A 22,163-nucleotide genomic window follows, 5' to 3' on the forward strand; every position below is an offset into this window, starting at 1 on the left:
ATTGAATTAAATATATTATTATTATATTATTATTTTTTATGATTATTTATTAAATTATAATTTATGATTTCGTGTTTCAAGTTTTATCATATCCGGAATGTTTACTAGACTCTTGTTCGGACAGATTTCAGTGAGTTATTCCTAAAAATTACAGCATACAATAAAAAACTACATATTTCCATGCAAAAAAATGGTACTGCTTTCAGCACAAAAAAATCGGAAATAATCATACCGCCAAGGAGGTTAAGGACCCCTGGGTGTATGCCATCTGGTCCAGGTGCTTTATTCACCTTTATTCTGTCTAAATATTTTTGGATCATATCAATTGTGAGCCAATGTGGATCATCTGGAGCTGTGTCAATACCATGCCCATTATGGACAAGAGCTCCCCCATGCTCCTTTGTATACACAGAGCTGAAGAAGGTATTTAATAAATTTGCCTTCTCTTTGTCCCCAGTCACCCACTCTAGATTATTTTGTAAAGGGCCTACATGCTTGGACCGGACCTTTTTACTATTAATATATTTGAAGAATTTTTGGGGGTTTGTCCTGCTATCTTTTGCAATCTGTCATTCATTTTAACTTTTTGCGGACTTTATTTCCTTTTTACATATTCTGTTATATTCTTTGTAATGTTTAAACGATGATAGTGTTTCTTCATTTTTTTATTTAATAAAAGCTCTTTTCTTATTATCTATAGCTATTTTAACTTTGTCCGTAAGCCACATAGGTTTGATTTTTAGCCTTTTAAACTTGTTGCCCATGGGAATATATTTTGCAGTGTGTTCACATACAGTCTTTTTGAAGAACTCTCATTTTTGTGTTGTGTTCATCGATGCCAATATTCCCTCCCAGTCTAAGTATTGGAGAGCAACTCGCAGCCTTGGAAAATTAGCTCTCTTAAAAAAGCGTTTTTATTTTTCCTGTATGTGCTCACTGCTTACAGCTAACAATAAATGAAATCATGTTATGGTCACTGCTACCCAGAAGTTCTTTTATTTGGACATTCATAATAAGCTCTGCATGGTTTGAGATTACCAGGTCCAGCAGAGCATCATTCCTAGTTGGGGCCTGTATGAACTGTACCATAAAATTGTCCTATAGTAGGTTTAAAAATGAATGCCCTTTAACTGTTCCTGCAGTACCATTACTACAGTCAATTTCCGGGTAGTTAAAATCCCCCATTATTATCACTGTCCCAGCCCTTGCAGCCCTTTCGATCTGTGCAAGGAGCTGAGTCTCCACCTCTTCATTAACATTGGGAGGTCTATAACAAACTCCAATGATTACCTTTGTAGTACGCACCCCCATGTGCAGTTCCTCCCATAATGCTCAGCCTCATCACACTCTCCATCAACTAGGTCCTCTTTCACACTCGCTATGAGATCACTTCTCACATAGAGACAGACACTACCACCTTTCCTGTTTACCCTGGCTCTCCAAAAGAGAACATAGCCAGGAATATTAATGGCTCAGTCATGTGAAGAATGAATACCAATTAAATCATAGTTCTCTTCATGCACCAAAGCTTCCAATTCACCTATTTTGCTTGGCAGACTTCTGGCATTGGTGAACAAACACTTTAATACATTGACACCTTGTGCAAACATGCTTTGCATATTTTTAATTTTTATACAAATGGTACCAATTCCACTGGTTGTTTGTAACATGGGAACCTTCTTATCATCTGCCATAGCCCTCCCCCCATCTTTCCCCATTTCACCCACCAATAAGTACTGACCCCTGTCTGATCTGTCTACCATGTTATATTCTAATTCTCCCTCCCTCTCAATCCTAGTTTAAATACTCCTCCAGCCTTCCCATAAACCTCTCCCCAGCACAGCAGACCCCCTTCCATTTTGGTGCAAACCATCTCTAGCATATAGGTTGCACCCCAATGAAAAGTCAGCCCAGTGCTCTAGAAACCCAAATCCTTCCCTCTTACACTAGGTCTTTTAGCCATGCATTGAGTTCTCTAACCTCCCCCTGTATGTCCTGAGTTGCGCATGGCACAGGTAATATTTCAGAGAATATCACCTTGGAGGTTCTTCCCTTCAACTTGAAGCCTAGTTCTTTAAATTGATTCTTAAGGAGCCTCCACCTTCCATGTATTCTGTCATTGGCTCCAACATGGACCAAGACAGCTGGGTCATTCCCAGTCCCTCCCAGTAATTTATCAACTTGGTCCACCACATGCTAAACCCTGGCACCAGGGAGACAGCAAACCATTTGGTTGAGGCGATCCTGGTGACAAATTATTCTATCAGTCCTTCTGATCATAGAATCCCCTACTACCACCAGCTGTCTAGGCCCTCCTGCACTACCCTCACCACCCCTCCCAGATGGTCTGCCCTTCCAGCTGTTAGGGATAGCAGTAATATCCAGGGCTGCCACCCCTGAGTTTGCCACGCCCACATCTTCACCCAATTCGGCAAATCTGTTTGGGTGCACAAACCCAGGGCCAGCCTTCCTTTTCTGTGAGCCCCTACCACTGCCTCTCATTACAGTAACAAATCTACCTACCTGATAATCCTGATTAGCCCCTCCGCCCTTCACATCAATCCCATTAGCTACCTGCTGAGAGAGCAGAAGACCCCTTTCAAGGTTGTCGGTTCTGCCCAGTGATGCAACTTGCTCCTCCAGCTCTCTAACGCGAGTTTCCAGAAGGGCAACCCGCTCACATCTGTTGCAGCGATATCCATCCTGGAGTTGTTGCTCCATTGCTGCATACATGCAGCACACTGTGCACCGCACAAAACCTTAAACCCTGCTAGCACTCATATCCCAGTTACAATATTAATAGGAAATATCAGTTGTCACTTACAGGTTAGTAGACTCCTGTTATAATCTCCTGTTTTCCACTCCACTTATCAAATGTCCACTTGGTCAAAGGTCCAGCAAGCAAAATACAGGCAAGCTCAGAGTGAGCTCTACAGCAAGTTATATTGGACCTGTATCACCTGTGACCAATTAACCCCTCCCCCGTATTAGCAGATCACTTATTGGCAAGGATTTTGCTGGATACATTGCTATATTTAAGACTGGCAATACTACTTCTGAGTGGCTATTAATGGTAATGTGCATTAATATATTTTAGCTCATATTTACTATGCAACAAATGCATTATTTTATATTTGATTTAATGTAAATATGAGTTATGGCACTTTAGTAGATTAACCCTCTACATTCCAAGAAATATAATATGTTTGCCTGGTAAGTGGGTAGATCTGTGTTGTGAGGTTCTGCACTAACTAGACCTAAATCATGGACAGATTTCTTCATCAACAACCTAGGCCATGGCTTAGGGTGGTAGAGCTGCCAGAAGCAGCATACAGCCAATTGAACACTGCGCTGCTGGCCTTTGATTAACACATTTCCCTGTGTAATAGAAGGCTCCTGACTACTATTGCAGAAGCTGGCCAGGTCCTCATTTGTGCAATAAGTACAAAGTACTTGTAGTTTCTCGCCAACGATCCTTACACCATGAACTAACCTATTAGCAGAATAGGGGGAATGTTTTCTGGACTTCTCCAGTTGTCACCTCTAGGAATACTGACACAGAGTGGGCAAATTGTAATTTTCAACTTTTCCACCCCCAGCCTCAGGACATGATAAAGGAGGCTACACCCTCTGAAACATGTTGTTGTAGCAACAGCTCACACACCCCATCAGCAGCCAGCTGTTTGCATCACGTGACCCCAATCATGGCTTCCTGTGCATGTGAACTGTCAGTTTGCATGAGATCAAGCACAGAGGCAACTGCATTTGGTTCAGGACTGCTGCCATATCCACACTATCAGCTGGAGCTCCTATCAAGAGTGGTGAGAGGATTTTGGTGCACAGTACCGTGGTGGGGAGATGTGATTAATAAGTTCTGATTCATTTTTGCCTATGAGTGCCTTTTTTGTCTAGTTTTTATTATAAAATAAAGGGTATGGCACCAGAGCCTGTGTGCTCTTCTCTCTTGTTTGTGTGCTTGCAATTTCCAGTACCCGCTGGTTGTGAGAACAGCGAGGTTGTGGTGCTATTGAAAATTAACCCTTTTGACGCTGGATTTATATTGAACTTTTGCACCCTCTTCATGCAGGTCACCTGTGGCATTAGCGCAAGTACTGGCATATGTGTATACTGATCTTGTTGGTGTGATACTAAGGCTAGCTAATTAAGGCATTAGAGGGATGGAATCAACTGTCATTAGAGGGATGGAATAAAACTATTGGTTTAGGGAGGCAAAAAGTACAAATCCAGCCTTGATCTCAAAGCAGTCCTTCACCCTCCTCCCCTCATTTTTTGTTTTTATAACCCCCACTTACCTGATTGCGCATCCTGTACAGGTAACATACCCACCCGCCCACCAGATCCAGCGTTGTCCTGCTGTGATCCTCCTTCCTTCTGACCCATGCTTAGTCCCGTGCAGGGGCGGACTGACCATTTGGAAACCCGAGGGCCCGGGGTCAGTAGGAGGCCCCATGAGATGCCCCTGGTACCTTTTTCATAGGCTTTTTTGAGTTTGGGCAAGGACACAGGGGCCCCATGATCCCCTATTGCCCGGGGACCCCATGAGTTGTCAGTCTGCCCCTGGTCCCGTGCCCCAATCTTTATTTGTGACATCCTTGGGAAGCTGCCGGTTATTCCAGGTGCAGCCCGGTGACTCTCTCAGTGACTCGCCGCTAAGCCTGCTCCCCTCCTCTTTTCTCAATGAAAGCTAATGCCTCCTTGGATATGTGACGTACATATCCCAGGAGGCACAGCAGGCAAAGTTCACATCATTCACCTAGGCAAATGGGGGGGGGGGGGGGGGAATATTTAAAGCAGGCCAGAAGTGTTTTCACAAAAAAAGGTAAAAAAACAAAACAAAACAAAAATCCATATTTCAGCAGCGGAAGGTAGGAGGGAGAATGAGAAAGATGGTGAAGATCCGATTCAAAGGTATGCTACCTTAGGTATGACTTCATAGGTAGCTACCTAGCAGAAAACATTGGCTGCACATTGCCACTTAATGTATTATTGTTAGTGTAGCTGCTCATTGGATCTAAATTCCCTGGTGAATCAGTACATGTCCTTCAGCTTTCTTCACTGAAAGTAACTGGATCAATTAGACAAATAATATATAAAGGACCACATTTATTCTTCCAAAATTCAATCATAGTCTATGTAAAGTAAAAGTTCCATTTTGTAAATTAATAAGCCAGGCAGTGGAACAGTCCATTTGGGGTTTATCAAGCAAGCGCATAAAGACAGCATAATATAGCCATTATAGGGAGCAGTCTGTAGAATATGTTGTTTTAGTAGAATATATACAAACAGGAATGGGACATTATAATAAAAATGTGAAAAATATACAAATCACAAAAATAGCGCAAACCAAATCACACAACTAAATATAACCACCACCAAATAAGTACATATTAATAGTGCAAACAAAAAATCAAATAGGGAATCTCAATATAGTCCATTCAGAAAAGTCCATATAAACATGATCCTCATTATTTGATTTTCTGAATGGACTATATTGAGATTCCCTATTTGATTGTTTGTTTGCACTATTAATATGCACTTATTTGGTGGTGGTTATATTTAGTTGTGTGATTTGGTTTGCGCTGTTATTTGTGATTTGTATATTTTTCACATTTTTATTATTATTTTGAGTTTTTTAATAATAGCAGCATCCAGTGAGTGTATTTCCTCTCTTTATTATATTGGCGCAATGATGTTGGTATAATAGAAGTGTTGTATTTATTGGAACATTTCTTTGGTAACTAACTTTTTAGGAATGGGACATTTCAGCTTCTCAGAGGTGAACATCCACTTGCAGTCAGGGTGATGTCTTCTGTTAACTAACGGCTGTTCTACAATAACAGTGATTCACATCCACACCAGAGGCAGAACACAGTTCCCCTATCTAGTGTGCATACATCATCGATTACATATCAGTTCTATATATAACAAATCATTTTCTGTTAATTTTAATGTGTTTATATTAGAATTGACACCACCAGTGCTTCCTCAGGAAAAATGTGGTTCAGTCTGAGGTCGATAAAATAATAGCCTCACCTTTAAGAAACCTTTGGCAGCCTGTCGACAGAGTTTATAATACTCCAAAAAGCTTGCATGTTCCCAGATACCGTTCTTTTTACTGGAAAGGGCATTAAAATCTCCGTATTTATCAACACACTCCATAAACATCTGATGCACAGTCACAGGAGGCTGTGGACAGCATGGATCAATTCGCAGCTCAACCGACTCATCAGCAGCAGTTGTCCACAATTTCTCTGTAAAGACATATAACATAATTTAATTATTAATAATAATAATAATAATAATAATAATGATATTATTTTTATATAACGATTTTGTAATTTATTCTGCTTTGTACCTACCATACAAAGACATCACAAACAAACAAACAAACAAACCCTTATTTCTGGGTTCAATGTGTAACAATATACATACTTGAATACAACCATGTTTGCTCAATCAGTATGCAAACTCTGCTTTTTAATACAACCATTCTGTATCTCACCCAAGAGGTATCTTATACTGAGAATAATAATGGGACTAGGCAGCTATGAGATGTACCATACCAATTTAGAGTAAGTTCACTTTAAGCCTGTGATTACCAGCAGATATCAGTGGTTGTAAGATATCTTTCTGGCCAGGTCCCTTATTCCTCTATTGCAGTGGTTCTCAACCTTCCTAATGCTGTGACCCTTTAATACAGTTCCTCGTGTTGTGGTGACCCCCAACCATAAAATTATTTACCCAGTAATTATAATTCATGAGTGTCATTTTACCTCCAATACTGCTGCTTTCAACACAGTAGCTGCTTTTAACAGAGTAGCTGCTTTCAACACAGCAGCTGCTTTCTACACAGTAGCTGCTCTTTACACATCGGAAATATGTGTTTTCTGATGGTCTTAGGGGACCCCTGTGAAAGGCTCATTCGACCCCCAAAGGGGTCGCGACCCACAGGTTGAGAACCACTGCTCTATTGCTTCTCTTAAATGTTTGTCCCTATAGTTACATAGTTGCATAGTTGGTAAGGCTGAAAAAAGAGATTTGCCCATTCATTTCAACTTGAGTGTGTGTTACTGCCACTGCCATTTTCCATATCCCTGTACATCTAAAAGTTTTTAAAATTTATCTACACTACCCGCTGACGCCACTAACTGTGGAAGGGAGTTCCGCATCCTTACTGCTCTAAAATCAATAACCCCTTATTTATATTAGGACTGAACTTCTTCTCTTTCAAATTCATTGTGTGGCTGTGTGTAATCTTTAGGGACATAAGATTAAATAGTTTTCTTCCAAATATACAGTCATCTTTTAAAGATTTTATCAAGGCAATGCAAAACATCCATACTTCAGAGTATGCATAAATGATTATTTGGTGATACTAGCTTGCCCACATCTGACAGTCATATTGTCTATGGCAAGCTTATCCCAGTCGTATTTATTTAATTCACAGTCAAACTTTACTATTTCATGTAATATATATTTGAGTGTGCTGGTGAATCTATACTAATGAATACTGAACAGACATCAGTTTTATTATTTCAGAGAAATAAGTCAGCATACATGAAAATTCCCAATGACTGGAATTCTTAAGAAGAAGCAATAAGTGCAACAACCTTAGGTTGACTCCAGTCGTCATTTAAAATTAAACCTTGAAATCCAAATAGAAGTGCTACACTGCTATAATGTGCTGGTTCATCCTACATCTATTTTTTATAATGTAATTTGGAAACCCATTTTTCTTTGCAATGACAACTACCAAATACAGGTTATATGATGTCTCTATCAAACTAAGATCCCTATTTATCACATTTCCAATGTTAAAAAGTTTCTCTGCCACCAACAACATTCAAACCTTGGAAGTTAGAAATTGATTAGTGATATAGCAAGCATGGAGCATTTTATGTTGTTTCTTCAGAAAGTACCCTCCAGGTGAAAACTGAAGACTTTTATGAACTTTGGACTGCAGAAATCTCTGATGAAGATCAATTCAATGGACTTTCTGGCATTTGGTTACTAATTGGCTACAACTGCCGTTTACTGTACAGTTAGTGTACACGTGCAGAGTATTTGCAATGTTAATATACTGTACATAATTCAGTACTGTGCTGGACGATCCTAGTTACTGATAACAGCTTCTGTGTGTTGTGGCAGTGACTCCACAAGGTTACCCTAAGGCAGTGTTTCTCAACTCCAGTCCTCATGGACCCCCAACAGGTCATGTTTTCAGGATTTCCATTATTTTGCACAGGTGATTTGATCAGTTTCACTGCCTTAGTAATTACCACAGCTGTTTCATCTGAGGGAAATCCTGAAAACATGACCTGTTGGGGGTCCATGAGGACTGGAGTTGAGAAACACTGCCCTAAGGCATTATGTCTCTACCATAATGGTAAAGCTATTGGAACTGGGATTCATAAATTCAAATTCCTTTGCCCACTGAAAATTATTTTTCTGGCTTATCATGGATAGGAGAGGTATGTTTCATATGTGTCTACTATCATAGCCTCTGCAGCCAAGTTTCTGTGTTTTTCAGTATTGGTTATTAATATTAACTGGTGAACTGTGGAATGGTAATTTGCTAATATTGTCATTTACTCCAAAAAAAAAAAAACCCAATCCATTCAAGGGCTTCCTCTGACACTGCTTAGCCATGGCTTTCTCTATAAATTGTTCATATGCAAAGTAAGTGTAGAATTCAGGCTAGTGTTGTATGATTATATATTTCCATATAACCCCAGGTAGCCCCATGACAAAGGTATCATTGATTCTTTTTATTCAGTAGACAAAATCCTTCTCTGAGTTTGTGTCCATTTTGCCTGGGAGTGACTCAAGCACATAGCAAGGTAGAAAGATTTTCTGTAAACATGAAATATACTAAACAATATCTTTATTCTCCAAAAATAACTGTACACATTGATTACTTAATAGCCATGTAATCAATTTTGCCTAAAGTTGTTTCTTAATGTGTTTTTCAGCCTCCTTGTAACATTCTCTGTAAGTTTCTGAACCTCTCCTTTTCCCTCACTTATTTTATATTGGAATGAGCAGTGCACGTTAGATGCAGTCACTACACACGCCATAGTCTTTAGTCCATCCCTGGAGTGAGCAAACAAGGGTAAGTACATATTTACATACAATGGGAACATGGAGAATGAATGTAACCACCCTCTAACAGAAAGTCAGAACACAGCAGCAGAGAAAAAGAAAGGAGTTTTGGAGATTTGGAGAAAGTTGAGAGCAATAGAAGGTACATTTTTTAGTTGAGAATGCATACTTGAATAGAATATTTTTCTAGTCCAAAGTTTAGTGTCACTTTAATTGTCAGCAAGATAATATTGCAACTGGGTCAACATAACGAGTAGTTAAACTGTGTAGGCAGGCTTGGTTCATTGCTTATGCTAGGTCAGAATATGAAGATGTAGGGAAAGTTCAGGAGGAAAGGGGCCTCAAACCAGATGATAGAAGAATTAAAGTATTCACGACCAATGCTAATAGGCTTGCCAAATCTAACTAACAATGATAAAACAATATATGTTTTTACACATTTAAAGGGTAAAGGCTATGTACACAAATGCTAAAAGTCTAGTTAATAAAATGGATGGACTAGATCTTCTGACGTTTGAGCAAAACTTTGACTTTATGGGAATATTGGTTTGGTTTGACAGGTCACATGACTTGTTTGAAACTATCCAAGGGTATTCCCTATATCAGAGGGACAGGGTAGGTAGAAGAGGGGGAAGGGTGTGCCTGTATGTCAAGAGTGATTTGATGCTGAGCATGAGGGATGACATTGCTAATAGCACTAGTGGGGTGGTGGAGCCTTTGTGGCTGGATCTTCAAAACAAAAACAAGCCGTAAATTGTGAGCATATGTTTTAGGCCGCTTAACCTTAAGGAGGAGAAGGTGACACATGTCCTTTCACAGTTAAAAAGGGCAGGGAGGCAGAGCAATGTTATAATCAACTAATATTAGATTAAACTATCTTGATACTCAATTAAGGGTCAACATTTTTTGAATGTAATGCAGGACAATTTCATGTGTCAAATGGCAGAAGCCCCAACTAAAGTTAATGCTCTGCTGGACCTACTAATTCCAAACATCACAGAGCTGATTACAGATGTAGAAGTAAGTGATAATTTACACAATAGCAATCACAGAGTAGTTATGTTTGCCGTAAATTTTAGGAAAGGGAGACATGGGGGAAGGATAAGTACACTTAATTTCATAAGAGTCCATTTAAAAAAACTACGCTCCATACTAGATGATACTAATTGGGTTAAAATTCTTGCAACTAAGAACACTGAAGAAAAGTTGAAGTGTTTTAGGGATATATAAAACAATAGAATTTGTCACTGCATTTCACTGGGAAACAGGTAAAAGTACAGAAGTTAAATCTGGGTGGCTAAATAATAAGGTATAAAGTCATAGTACCGAGAAAAAAACTGTCCTTTAAAAAGTATTAGACTGAAAGGTCACCTTCAGTATTCCAAAACTACAAGGAATGCAATAAGAAATGCAAGAGCACAATCAGGACAACTAAAATAGATTGTGACAAGACACTTTACAGTATTTTTTTTTCAAATATACTGTATTAATAGTGAAAAAAACCTAGGTCAGAACATATTGGCCTGATAAAAAATGTTCAGGGGAAGTTGGTCACAAATGACAGGGAGAAGGCAACTGTATTGAATCTATATTTATTCACATTGTTTTTCTATTCTTTTTTTTCAACACTGTTCTCTGTCAGCCACATGAGTACATTTGATACAATGTTATAAACATTACTGTCTTGTTTGTTATACCTTTCCTTTTTATTTGTATAATAAAGAGAAGAATGCAACTCTGTAGTTATATATAGGGCACTTACAGTTAGGGTGTAGTTGAGAGTAAAAAGGCTTTGTTCATTTAACTGTGTGACGGGAGTGACTTTTGGGGGTGGGGGGACCTCTGTATCATCTCCCCAAATCATTATGTTTAACCCACCCTGTGCCTGTTTAAGGGGTATAGGGTGTGTATATGAATGTCTGAGTCTTGTGTATAGTGTGTGTTCCTTTGTTCTCGGTCACATGGCTGTCCATTGTCTGTTTGCCATGTACTACCCCCCATTGTGCTGTGTCTTCCTGTCCAGCCAACTATTATGGGATGTACTGTTTGTGTATTGGTGTGGGGGTTGGTCAATGTCCTTTGCCATGTGTTTCATCCCATTGTTCTGTGCCTTGGTGGGATGGGGAGGGGTGATGCTGTATTTCCTGTTCCTGGTTGTGTTTCCCCGCCCTCTGTATATATCCTGTGTTTTGTGTACAATAAAAAGAGTTGGCTTCCTGTATTAAGAAGAGCTAGGTGCTGTCTTTTTCCTGAGGGATTTCAAGGGCGTGGTCCGTGAATGGTGTTCGGACAGGGGAAGTTGTGCTATAACGGAAAAACTCAGTGCGGTCTGGGTTCCGGTTCCGTTACAAACTGCATTAAATGCAATCCTCAGTTTGTAAAAGGAAAGGTATAATAAACAAGATAGTAATGTTATTAACATTGTATTGTATGTACTCTTGTGGCTGACAGAGACTAGTGTTGATAAAAGACTAGGAAAACTTAATGTACATAAATCCCCAGGACCAGATGGCTTACACCTGGGAGTCCTCAAAGACAGCGCAATTGGGCGGAGCTAGCGCTAACACCACAGCTGGCTCCGCCCAATTGTTTAATTCTGACCGGTAAATGTCAGATTCGGCAAGTGCTCAGCGGGTGCGGGGTCTACGGGTATAATTTTTTTTATTTTGGAGAGTTGGCATCGTCGTGACAATGATGAACGCCATGATTTATGATTACATTGATGGAACCATTTTTTGTCTTTTTTTTTTGATGGAACCATTTTTTGTCTTTTTTTTTAATAAAGGACTTGTCAAAGACTGTCCACTGTCATTTTTTCCACTACACTTTTCTTTTTGTGAATGGCACCATGTACCCCATACTCATTCACACGGGGGGCTGGGATCTGGGGGGCCCCTTGTTAAAGGGGGCTTCCAGATTCCGATAAATCACCTCCCACAATCACAAGCCAAGGTTGTGGGGAAGAGGCCCTAGTCCCCTCTTCCGGGATGGGTTCAGGAGGAGGGGGGCACTCATTTGGCCCCCCCTTTCCTGGCCTTCCAGGCCTGTGCTTGGATCAAGGGCTAGTGCTTACCCCCCCCCCATTTTTTGGGAGTGGGGTTCCCCTTAAAAATCCTTCCAAGCCTAAGGGGCCTGGTACAGCTTTTAGGGGGAACCCCACGCAATTCTACTGTGGGGTTCCTCCTAACCCTCCTACCAGACCTAAAGGGTCTGGTAGGGATTAGGGGGTCCCCATGCTGTTTTGTTTTTTTTTAATCAAAATATCATTCTAGTATGCAGTAAGATACTGCACAGCATTTTTTAAAAAAAGGCATTTACTTAAAAGCACTACTAAAATATTAAGTCATGCAGTATTTTAGTAGTGAAAACATGCAGTAATGGTTCAGCTGTCAGCGGGGGTTCCCCACTGACAGCTGAATGTAAAAAGAATTACCTGCAATTAAAAATTTGGCAAAAAAAAACGGCCAGGGGTCCCCCCCATCGATACCAAGACCTTCAGGTCTGGTATGGATTTTGAGGGGAACCCCCATGCCAAAAAAAAAAAAATGATGTGGGGACCCCCCAAAATCTGTACCAGACCGTTATCTGAGAATGCAGCCTGGTGGGTCAGGAAAGTGGGGAGACAAGTGAATGCCTCCCCCAAACCATATCAGGCCACATGCCTTCACCATGGGGGGTGCTTTGGGGCAGGGGGGCTCCCCCCTAAAGCACCTTGTCCCCATGTTGATGGGAACAAAGGCCTTTTTCCCCACAACCCTGGCCTATGGTTGTGGGGGCCTGCGGGCAGGGGGCTTGTTGTAATCTGAAAGCCCTGGGATCTTGGAGCCCCCTTGTTAAAGGGGGCATCCAGGTTCCGATAAGACCCCCCCACAACCACAGGCCAGGGTTGTAGGGAAGAGGCCCACAATTCTTTTTACATTCAGCTGTCAGTGAGGAACCCTGTTGACAGCTGAAACATTACCACATCTTTTCACTACTAAAATACCGCATGATTTAATAATAATCCTAATACTCACATTAATCACAATAATAATTTTAGTAGTTGAAAATGAAATATTGGGAGAAGAAAATAAAAATAAACTGTCAAGGTATATAATAAAAAATTGTGCCCTATTCATTGTCTTTTCCAGCTATCTATAACTTCTGGAGGTGAAAATGTTTGTTCTCCTACTGTTTAGCATACAATCCAGTTACTAAAAAGTTGGTTTCTGGTGAACAAAGTACTTCTGAAATAAGCCATAAGAACATTAAAAGAACAGTACACGTTTTAGCACTGCAATGAAAACTGTCCTGCATGTTTTTACCTTTAGATTTAACATTGTGGACTGTGGGAGGTGGTTCAGAAATAGTCGGAATTTCCATGGACTTTAACCTCAAATTATAAGTTCCACTGTTTAACCAATTAATGTGCACCTTATCTGAAAAAGCAACGAAACAAACAAAAAAGTTTTATAATCATTTTCCATAATCACTTCAGAAAAAGGTGTTCAATTATATTCCCCTTTGGGCTGGTGCAAAAGCAAAATAGAGAAAAATAATACAGTAGACACACACTGAGGTTACCTATAAAGTTGACAGCAGCACATGCTCAATATTGTTATAGTGATTTTGCTTCATATGCCTATTGGGTCAACTTTATTCAGAACATGCAACATGCTAAGAATAAACTGTGGCTAAGTTTAGTCACAACTGCAGAGATAAGGGTGGTGCTGGTCCAGGAGATAATGAGATGAATCACAAAGCATTTTACAGCTCTTATTTGTTGGTTTGCACATATAAAGGAGACAACATGCTGCCTCTAATAGCTCATTCTAGTAGTAGTTTGTACTTAACCCCTTGACGCTGAGCGCATGTAAATATGCAGTTGAAAATAAGTGAGCGCTCAATCAACACAGGAAATAGCAACCATGCACCAAAGGCACCATATAAGACCTTCAGGTAAACAGTAATATACTAAAAGGGTGCAGCGCTGGTAAAAATCACAAATATAATGTATATAAGCTAAATTCATATATAGATAATCAATCATCAATAAGGTGACATTGTGCAAATTCATATGCAACTAGAATCTGTGACTAATAATGGAAAAAAAAAAAATTTGAGCATACCAAGGTGTCACCAAAGGTGACAGTGTGGTTGAAATCACAGACGGACGCATAGACGTCCACAAATTAATGAGCCTTGTATATAAATAGATAAGTAAGGTGACATTGTGCAAGCATGTATGCCACTATATTATGTGGCTAATATCGTGAAAGATCTATAACCAATCTAAATGAGTCCAAAATAACAATGTGAACAAGATCGCTGATGATCTTCAGGCGTCCAATAACCGGAAACGTGAAAAGGTGAGAAAAAAAGGTAAAGACTGCGCACTCACCAGATACGCAATCTTTATGCGCATTTGTATATCATAAAAACACGTCAGACGCCCTCACATAGGTCTGGTCAGATCTGGTCATGTAGCCTCCACTGCTTCATAATCCATACTCCAATAGCATACGCTCTGCAATCATGATGAGCTCCCACAGGGGCTCAAAAAACAGAGGAAGCCAATAGTGTAGTATGTCAAGGATATTTATTCCAAAGTTCAGGCAGATGGGTATAAAAGAGTAATACTGACCAAATCAGGATGGCCGCCGGGACTCCTCGTGGTGCCGGTGGTGTATCGTCAATCAGCTGTAGCTATACTCTGACGCATTTCGAGCTATCCTAAGCTGAATCCCTATGACTACGAGCCATAGCTCGAAACGCGGAAGATAATAGCTACAGCTGATTGACGCTACACCGCCGGCACCACGAGGAGTCCCGGCGGCCATCTTGATTTTTTTTATTTTTTTCATTATTAGTCACAGATTCTAGTTGAATATGAATTTGCACAATGTCACCTTACTGATGATTAGTTATCTATATATGAATTTAGCATATATGCATGTAAATATGCGGCCTCTTGGCGTCTGGGCCTTGATGGCGAGCGGCCGCATATTTGCGTGCCATTAGAAAATACATATGTGCTGAGTGCACGCGCCCTGCGCGTTACCAGAACATATGTCCATGACTCACGGAAAGTTCCCAATCTCCCCTTGCGATCGGGACCTTTTCCGATCATATGACCGCCGTTACGGTGAATCACGGAGGTCCCATGACCCTAAAACCCTTCCCCGCTTCCCGGCTTCTAAAACTATTAAAGGGTCAGGAGGCGCAGGCGCTAAGAGGTTAAATGTGATCACAAGATGTGGAACATTTATAAACTGGCATCATTGTTCAGATGTGCCCAAGGCAGCATAATATCTAAATACAACAACGCTCCTGGAGAGGAACCTAGAATAAGTGCAAGGAAAGAGATTTTTGTTAAAGCATAATTGAATCTTCACTTTTAATCAGCTAAATACATTCCAAGTGCATCAAAACAAAATGTAATTCAAGTCTTAGTCTGTTTATGTTAAGAAGCAGCCACAGCCTAGGTAGAAATGCCTGTTCCCTGCCAGCATGCTGCAGAGGATCCTTGCTCTTTGTGGGGAAGCAGTGGTCTCCCTGCAGAGGTGTGACATGCCCCCTGCTGAATCATAGCCAGAGCTCTCCAATCAGCTGGGAACATGAGCTTAATTGATTGCAGCTATAGGCCAGAATCAGCATAGAGCATGTAAGACCTCTGCAGAAAAAACACTGCTTTTCCACAGAGACCAGGGCTTTGACTTTGCAGCTGCTGACGGGGACAAGCTTTTCTACTTAGACTGCAGCTACTTTAGAAAGACATCTTTTGTTTTGATGCACCTGGAATGTAATGAGCTAATTTAAACAAAAGGTTCAATTGGGATTAGCAACTTCACACTAACTGTGCAAATGGAAAATTAAATTTAAATTATATCCATAATCTGAGAATGCATTTACTTATGTAGCCAGTTGCTGTGTGATCTGCCCTGAAGCCCCTGCCCACTTCTGGCGCTGCTGTCTTGGCTGCTGAATGAGTGGACGGTAGCAGTGATAGCGAGTCAATCGGCAATACAAAGGGAGAGGAATCAGCCATCTTCTTTCCCCTCTCTCACTGTAGCTGACTGAACCTTGTGGGGATCCAAGCTAAGAGGTTGCACTTTGTGAGGATCTGAGAGACTGAGCCTCTGAAACCTACCTTCAGAGGACTGCAGACCACCAAATGATCTGGATTGAATTCATGTGTACCAGGAGGAGTGAGTTGAACCATCTGTGCTTATCTCAACACTGACACAGTTTATGCAACAGAGACAGCTCCCTTGTTTAGCAGCCTACTAGCCATCCATTATACACTTTTAAAGGGATAGCTACAAGTGCACCACACACAGAAGGGCCCCAACAAAAGCTGGCCAACATGGACAACTAGGCGCTAGGTACTTTGCAACTACCCCCAGGGGTACCCATTTGCAGGAATGCGTATGCCCACTCACTATTTGGGCTGTTTGCATAGTGCACACTAGGACCTTTATTTTTCTGGGCTAGTTAATGCTTATACTTTAAACCCATTTTACACCAGTTATAATTTGGTTCAATATTGTTCCAGTTCAATTGATTGCCAGCTTATGGGTCAGTGCCCCTTTATCTAGTACTGTATCTTGAAATCTGTTTGATTGCCTGTTCATCGATTTATGGATTGTGTATGTGTATTGCTTTACTACACCCATTTAATCCACCATCAGTTTCTTGGCCTAATTCCTGCGGAGTATAATAGAGTCATAGCATAATAACATTTAAGTTACACAAGTGTGAGAGGCCTTCAATCTATACCAAGGTGTGTCAGTCTGGACCAAGAGGCTTTAAGAATCGTTGCAGAACAGAGAACACATCATCACCAGCGCCGCCCATGGGGGTAAGCACTACATTTACATAGAAACAGGGGATGAACAGATAAGTGTGATAATGTTACATAGGGTAACAAAGTTGTGTAGCAGAAAAAAAAAACCTTTCGGCACATATGCACATAGACCAGTGCCCTTTTTAACAAATCTAATCCCATACGGGTTTATAAAGAGTGGAAAGGATTAAACACAAGAATTCTACAAAAAGGAAAAATTACTTATTAATAAATAATAAACAAACATATATACATGGGCTTTCCAGGGCTTTCCAGTTCCAGTTTTTCTGCACTGAACTGTACTGGGATGCGGTAAAACGCATCAAAAACAGACTGGACCCCAGTACAGTGAAAAAAAGAAGGAAAAAAAAAACATCTGGAATGCATCCGTAAAACACTTTAAAAACACAACAAAAACACACCGGAACGCATCAAAAATGTTTTAAAAACAAGTATGCAGAAATGCATCTGGTATGGATCTGGAGTAAGTTTTTGTGTTGTGAACTGACCCTTAAGGAATTCAGTTTCTGCACTTTAGAACTACTTATATTCTCTTGCATTCCTCCTCTAACTTCACAGTACAGCACTGTTGTCTGTTTACAATACTATTTTCGATGTACATCTCAAGATAGATCTCATTGTTTAAATCATCACCTGTAACCCTATTGTAGCAGTAGTTGACTTCCAATATGTCAAGTTCACTATAAACTTCGATAATGCAAATTTAATCCATAAACAGAAATTTACCTATAAGATTAAGTATATTTTCTTCGTTATATTTGGTTTTATTTTTTTTTTTAATTGGATTATGTGAGGTAGTGATATTTTGGAAATTGTGTATTGCTCTCATATGCCTATGCAGGCTCTTGAAGCCTTATTGTGCTCATATGTTTTTCTTGCCATAGACTTCAGCCTGAGCTGTCTACAGACCACATAGCACCACATTCAATGTGACAAAACTTTGGTTAAGGCAACTTGCAGCATTTACCTATTTTCCAATGCACAAAGATACACATTAAAATACTCACTATAGGAAGCGAATTGAGCTAACATAGAAAGCAGCCTATGATCATCATAATATACGTTTCTATAAGCAACTACCTTAAATACACCAGTATTATTGTAATTATCTATCCATCATTAAGTCCTCATGCACACTGGACATTTTTACAGCTGCTGTTTTTGGCTTTTGGCATTTTTTTCTACAGCCAGTAAACTCCCCAGCATGTTATCCTGTGTCCATGCACACATAGGCTTTATTAGTGTTTTTTTTGGCAGGGGTGTTTTTTGGCTGCAAAAAAACCCCAGAATTAGTGGGTTTCTAGATGAGTTTTTAAGCTGTAAAAACGCTCTAACGCTAATAAATGCAGCAAAGCAATCTTTTTTGGTGTACAAAATGCTAAACAACGCAAATGTGGAAAAACATGGATAAACACAGCTAAATGCTAATGCAAAAACGTTGAAAAACTTGTGTTTTTAACATGACTTTACATGGCTAACGCTAACAGTGTTATCAAAACGCCCCGTGTGCATGGAGCCTTAGATTCCCAATAAAAGTACTTACAGTTTGCAAAGCTATCTTCCAAATGCTCTTCAGTCAACAAATGTTGGATCCGAAATAAAAGATCAGGCAACTTTATCAACTGATGAAATATCCAGGTCACTTATCAGGCATCTGTGTGTTTTGGCAAATAAAATGAATGTACTGAAAATTCTGCAACAATGACAGAGGGGCCTGAGAAAGGAGCGAAAACTTTCAGGGCTGATTTTATCATAATCCAGAATATTTAATAGCTAAAGAAGTCATATTGAAGGTTAGTACTAGGAACAAATACACATATACTGTATATAAAGTCAGATGCAAAGTGGAAAAGTAAACATGTGAGCGTACTTAAAATATATTTAGCATAGCATAGGTATCCCTGCTCAGAATTTGTAGTATAACAATATAAATATAGGGTAATACAACTTTCTGAGAAGTATTACTGCCAATAAATTTTGCTTTTAATCTGCCTATTGTAATATAAATGTTACAAAGCCTCAGCTAAGTTTTTTGTACCAAAAGCCATTTTTACCTGTAATAATATCTGAGGTCTTCACAGTAATTCTTTAGGCTTTGTAGATCATTCTTCTGCAGCTACTGATCATTTGTATTTCTTTACGTATGAGCCAGTATAGTGGACAACAGGTGTCAGTACTGGGTAGAGTGGTGGATGTGTGAAATATGTTGGGATTCCTTTAGAAGTCTTTTTCTCTCCCTGTTTTGGACATGTGAGGAATTTCAATGAGTTGTAAGGCTCTTTTTGATGCAAATCCGACCTTTCTCTGCGAATTGGCCAATCAGTGACATTTCCCAAGTTGTGGAAATCTGTGCCTCTTTGTGAGCGATTGTATGGAAGGATAAAAGAGACACAGTGGAATTAGGATGAGATTTAGTGCACTGAACAAGCAAGGCTTTGTGTGAATTTGAGGCTTACAGTTTTTCCCCAGTGTACGTCACTGAATTGCAGCTACAGTTCCAACATATTAATGTATCCATTAATAAAAATGGGTGAAAATGCATTAACTTTGGAATTGATTTTTATGATTGAATTATTTTTGGTATATGTATGGCTGTGTATCATTTAAGAAAAGGTGTGACCTTGTTTGGATAGCTGGATCACTCACCTTTACATGCTTAACTCAGAATTAATTTCTACAACATATGATACTTTCTAAGAAGAGTTAAAGGATCATCCTACCAAAAGCATAAAGTGTTACTAAACCCACAACAGTAAAATCAGTCTGTAAATGCAGTAAAGCATGCTTGTTATACTGACTGTGGAACCTAAGGGGTTAATTGTCTGCATTGTGTAAAAACACAGTTTTATCCTGTCTTCTCTGCTACTCCTCCTCCTCTAATGTTCCCAATCCATATGCTGATAGAACAGAGCCCTGGGGGAAAGTTGTACATGCTCAGCTTGGTGTGTATTGCTAGAGAGTTTTTTTTTTCTTGGAAGAGTGCATGTGATCAGCAAAGAGCCAATCAGCGCTGTTCAGACAGAGGGTCAGGGGTCCTGCAGTCTCATAGGACAATTAGGGGAGAATGAAAACTCCTCCTACAAGTTTAACCAGTTCTCTGCTGGATACTGCTAGAAGTCACAAGACTGCTCTAACTGCTGAGGAGAAAAGGTATTTAGCAGTTTATATTTACTAAAATATTTGCATTTCCATGTTCTGTGTATTGTGGGAGACCAGATATAGTGAATGCAGGGTCCGGGGTTTAGTAACACTTTTGAGCTATAGATGGAATAAGGTGATGGTTGAATTCTCCAATTCAGCTTTGTGTCTCCCTTTTTGCTGTCCTATTCTCTGTAAAAATACAAAAAAGAGACAATGGTACAACATTTGATTAGCAGAAAGCTCACTTGTAGTGTCAGAAACAGAGTCAGATAAATATTGTGTTAACTACCCCTAGTCATTCCCCTAGTCTGCCCTGTCTAATGACAGTCTAATAGGCACCAGAGGTAAAACCAATGCACTTAGTAATTAGTACTCAGTAACAGAACTGGTCTGACATGACCCCTGGCTTTCTCTGCAATAGAAAGACGTGTGAGGACTCTTGAAGGCATTTTCACCTAAGGAAAAAGGTAGTCACAAATCATAATATGTGGGTATAGGACAATAACAAGATAAACAATTGTGAGACTTCAAGCAGTATTAAACCAAAAAGCAAACATTTATTATATTGTAGCTTACCAATTCTTCGATGTGATGGTTGCATTTGTTTCCTTTTCTACGCTTTCTTCTATTTTCATGTGGTGATCCAGCCAACAAATCTGTTGATTTTCAGAAGCACAAGCTTTCAATGAGAATGTATCAGTTTACATGGAGCAGAGAAACTATTTAACACTGAAAGGGGTGCTTAACCGCTCCCCATCTGCCCTATAGCAATAATACTGCTACAGGGCAACACGGGTGTGCAAAATCTCGTATATATACATGATTTTGCATTTCTGGGTAGGGGGCACATGCGAGCCGCGCGCCCTACCTGCGCCACTATTCACGGCCTCGGCAGTCAATCAGCCGGGGATTACTCGCTGGTATCCAGTGATTGAGGAGCATTACCGACGGAGGGAAAGAACTGTATGCAAACAATACAGTGCTCTCCCCTGTCAGCTCCTGCACACTGTTTTGCATGACTCTGCATAGCAGATCCATGCAAAGCAGCGTGCTTACAGTTGAAAACACACACAGCACAAAGTAAAACACACAGCAAACAGTTAACCCTTTGATTGCCCCACATTTTAACCCCTTCCTGCCCAGTTCCATTAGTACAGTGTCAGTGCTTTTTATTAGCAATGATCACTGTATTGGTGCCACTGGGGATCTCAGTGACACCAAGTCAGTTCCCCCCAGTGTCAGAATGCCCGCTGCAGTCCCGCAATAAGTCGTTGATCGCCGCCATTAATAGTAAAAATGAATACAAAAAAATCCCAGTATATATACCGCCATTTGTAAACGCTATAACTTTCATGTAAACCAATTAATTTACACGTATTGGGATTTTTATTTATATAATTGCACTTCCATGTTCTGTGTACTGTGGGAGACCAGATATAATGAATGCAGGGTCCTGGGTTTAGTGACACTTTTAGTGCTGAGATCTAGCTACAGGTGTACATTAGATGTAGGAAACATACTGTGCATGCTAGCTGAATAAAAAAAGACACAAAGACAAGAGAACTTCATTTATATACCTATCTATAAACGTCGATGACGTCAAGCCGCAAACTGGAAGTGCACATGCCGCCATTTTGGAAAAGAGATTCCTGTACATACTGTATAGTGAGTTTTACTCTGTAGTGTCTCAGGTGGACACTTTTAAATGTGAGTTCATTTTGAGCATTTTAATAAAGCTTGTTTTTTACCTGGCAATATTACACTATATGGAGTATTTTTTCCTATGTTTGTAGAGCGTTCTGGAGAGTTTAAAGTGCTGACGGTGGTGAAGATCTATGTACCAGTATACCCTCCCGGGTTGAAGGGAAAAGCATAGTTTCACCTAGCATTACGGGTCAAACCTGGAGGTGAGCGCAATAGTGTGGTGGAGGTGGATATAGACTAAGGGGTGACACAGGAGCACCATACTCATGTATGCAGTAGCGTGATTACCAGGGGCGGACTGACCATTCAAGAACTGGGTCAGTAGGGGGCCCCATGAGATGCCCCTGGT

At 40.1% G+C, this 22,163-nt stretch overlaps 1 protein-coding gene across 4 annotated transcripts in view; it reads right to left on the bottom strand.

Annotated features, from left to right (window-relative positions):
• The window catches only part of ACSBG1 (acyl-CoA synthetase bubblegum family member 1), a 78,544-nt gene extending 59,340 nt beyond the window's left edge, over window positions 1–19,204 (bottom strand). Inside the window, exons 1-4 of one of the 4 annotated variants that reach the window (XM_089671454.1) lie at window positions 19,024–19,204; window positions 18,513–18,623; window positions 13,428–13,541; window positions 6,055–6,272 (exon numbers count right to left, since the gene is read on the bottom strand). In XM_089671454.1, coding sequence (XP_089527580.1) covers window positions 6,055–6,272; window positions 13,428–13,485 — 276 coding nt within the window. In that variant the 5' untranslated portion in view covers window positions 13,486–13,541; window positions 18,513–18,623; window positions 19,024–19,204. Of the gene's footprint in view, window positions 1–6,054; window positions 6,273–13,427; window positions 13,542–18,512; window positions 18,684–19,023 lie in introns of all 4 variants that reach the window. The other 3 variants (XM_089671455.1, XM_089671453.1, XM_089671456.1) reach the window with 3 other exon arrangements.
• Window positions 19,205–22,163: the final 2,959 nt, after the last annotated feature.

Source organism: Staurois parvus, unplaced genomic scaffold, assembly GCF_062004578.1.
Source record: "Staurois parvus isolate SC_StPar_1 unplaced genomic scaffold, SC_StPar_1.0 ptg000105l, whole genome shotgun sequence".
NCBI classification, from domain to species: Eukaryota; Metazoa; Chordata; class Amphibia; order Anura; family Ranidae; genus Staurois; species Staurois parvus.